Source organism: Hyperolius riggenbachi, chromosome 2 (assembly GCF_040937935.1).
Source record: "Hyperolius riggenbachi isolate aHypRig1 chromosome 2, aHypRig1.pri, whole genome shotgun sequence".
Lineage (NCBI taxonomy): Eukaryota > Metazoa > Chordata > Amphibia > Anura > Hyperoliidae > Hyperolius > Hyperolius riggenbachi.
In genome coordinates, this window is record NC_090647.1 from 15,704,782 (window position 1) to 15,707,817 (window position 3,036).

General features: G+C 44.0%; 1 protein-coding gene across 1 annotated transcript; it reads left to right on the top strand.

The window, feature by feature from the left end:
- Positions 1–1,752: 1,752 nt before the first annotated feature.
- On the top strand, positions 1,753–2,703 carry LOC137544631 (olfactory receptor 52P1-like). The gene has a single exon (XM_068265725.1). It carries the CDS (start codon positions 1,753–1,755, stop codon positions 2,701–2,703), a length of 951 nt encoding a protein of 316 aa, XP_068121826.1.
- The last annotated feature ends 333 nt before the right edge of the window (positions 2,704–3,036 follow it).

The following is a 3,036-nucleotide window of genomic DNA, read 5'->3' on the forward strand; positions in this document are numbered from 1 at the left end:
CCATAATACCATCACTGCTGCACAGCAAGCTCTCCCAGCTACACATACCTGAATCCATCTGCAAATGGATAACCAATTTCCTAACCGATAGGAGACAGCAGGTCAGACTTGGTAAACTCACATCAAGCTCTCTGACAGTCACTACTGGTGCACCCCAGTACTGTGTGCTTTTCCCACTGCTGTACTCACTTTACACCAATGACTGCACCTCCACAGATCCATCTGTTAAGGTTCTGAAGTTTGCAGACGACACAACAGTAGCTGGTCTCATACAAAACGGGGACGAGTCTGCATACAGGCATGTGGTGGGACAGCTTTCCTCCTGGTGCAGCAGAAACAACTTGGAACTAAACACTCTCAAAACTATGGAGATGATAATAGACTTTAGGGGATCTCCCCCCCCGCACCTCCCCTTAATCATAAATGGATCCACAATAACCCAGGTAGAGTCCTTCAAGTTTCTTGGGTCCACAATCTCAAACAACCTAAAATGGGATAACAATACGGCCACTATTGTCAAGAAAATGCAACAGAGGATGTACCATCTACGGCAGCTGAAAAAGTTTGGCCTACCTCAAGCTCTAATGGTGCAGTTCTACACTGCAATCATCAAATTCACCATAACATCATCTATGACTGCATGGTTCGGCTCCTGCTCAGCATTAGAAAAGGGGAGGCTGCCGCGCATCATCCGATCAGCGGAAAGGATAAATGGCTGTAGCTTACCTTCCCTGCAGGATCTTTACACTACCACTTGCAGAAAGAGAGCAACCAAAATTGCCTCTGACCCCTCTCACCCAGCTCACTCCATCTTCCAGCGCATGCCTTCAGGAGTAAGATTCCGGTCAACCGCAACTAAAACCTCTAGACACAGGAACAGCTTTTTTCCTCAAGCGGTAGCCATGCTTAATGCAGAACGACGCTAGAGCTGCTAGGACTTGAAAGTAATCAGCACAGAACTGAAAATGAACAATTCTCACATTGCTCACTGCACTATACTTGCATAATGTCCTTGACTTGTAATATACATACTGTCTGTCCTTGTATTGTTTTTTTTTGCTTGTGTTTGCGTTTGTTAAGCAACTGCCAAGACAAATTCCTTGTAGGTGCAAACTTACTTGGTGAAATAAATTGATTCTGATTCTATTTCAATTTAAACATCGCGGCTGCCATCCTGGCTATGTTATAACTTCCGGGTCACGTCATCTTCTCTGTTAGAGAAGTGTATAACTGAATGAAGCAGGAAGAGGAAGTGACACGCATGGCCACTGCAAGAGGCTCCTCCAGAGGGGTCATAGCACGACTTTGTTGGAAGTCGTCTGTCTTAAAGGCATGCCCATGAGAGGTGCTCAGAGTCCCTTTAACATTATTACACAATATTTTTACATTTCAGTTTGCAATGAAATCAGACTGCCTAGTCACATCCTTAGTAACTGCCCTTTTCTCCATGAGTACTGTATATTCTTGGCTATAGGTCAAGAAATTTAGGTCGGATTTGCTATAGAAAAGTATTGGGGCCGACTTGTGTGCAAATCAGACATTATTTTCTCACTTATAACTGCCTGGAGTGGCCCACCTCTCCAACCAGATAGGGTTTGTCCTACTATGTTCCTATAATGTTGTCCCTATTTTTAGCCAATATCCTTATCTGGACACCAATAGTTTCTTTCTACCTAACACATACTTTGTAAAATAATTCATGAAACTAATCCAATGTATTTTGTTTGTCAGAAACTATTCCTGAGTCACTGAATGTCTCCCAATAACTGGACTGAGAGGCCTGAAGTCTTCATCTTGACTGGCGTCCCGGGTCTGGAGGACGTTCAGACTTGGTTCTCCATTCCAGTGTTCATCATGTATCTCCTTATCATCCCAGGAAACTTCATGCTATCCTTTATCATTCTATCAGAAGAAGCCTTATACAAGCCCATGTACCTCCTCTTCTGTACTCTGTCCATTGCCGACGTGCTCTTGGTCACCACAACGGCCCCCAAGATTCTTTGCATCTTCTGGTTTAGCTCCAAAGAGATTGACTTTAATGCCTGCCTGGCCCAGCTTTTCTTCGTCCATGCCTTCTCCATGATGGAGTCTACCATTCTGTTGGCCATGGCCTTTGACCGCTACGTTGCCATTTGCCACCCACTCCGATACACCTCTATCTTGACTAATACCACTATTGCCAGGATTGGGGTTCTGGCAATAATTCGGGGCTCCTTTTTCATGGCTCCAGCTCCCTTTCTGATAAACAGGTTGTCCTACTGCCAGACCAACATAATCTTACACACATACTGTGAACATATGGCTGTGGTGAAGATCTCGTGCTCGGATACCACTATTAATCAGGTGTATGGCCTGACCGTGGCCCTGCTGGTGATTGCTGTAGATATTTTCTTTATAACAGTGTCATACTGTGCCATTGTCAGGGCGGTCTTTAAGCTGTCTTCCAGAGAAGCCCGTGGCAAGGCCTTGGGAACTTGTGCTCCTCATATCTGTGTCATCCTAATCTCCTACACCCCGGCTCTCTTCTCCTTCTTCACCCACAGGTTTGGAGACACTATTCCTCTCCATATTCACATCATCTTTGCAAACCTCTACATCCTCATCCCACCCTTGTGTAACCCCATAATCTATGGAGCTAGGACCAAAGAAATTCGTGAGAGAATCTTGTTGGTTGTCAGTGAGAAATCTCTGAAAGGTCTGTGAAGGTATATCAAAACACAACAGCAAGTCTTCACCAGATCATCTACAGGTCCAACAATGTTCTCAGACTTCATTTTTTATTCACTTTATCACAATACCACCAGGTCACAAGTTTATATACATTCTCTTAATTTTTGGTAGCATTGCATTTAAATTATTTACCTTGAGTCAAATGTTTTGCATAGCCTTATAACAGCTTCTTATACGTTTGTGGAATTTTGGCCATTCCTTACAGACAGAACTGGTGTACCTGGGACAGACTTGTTGTATCAGAGGAGAAAAGAAAGTGTGTGATTAAGAGTTTCAGTAAGATTGCGGTCAGGACTTTGTGATGGC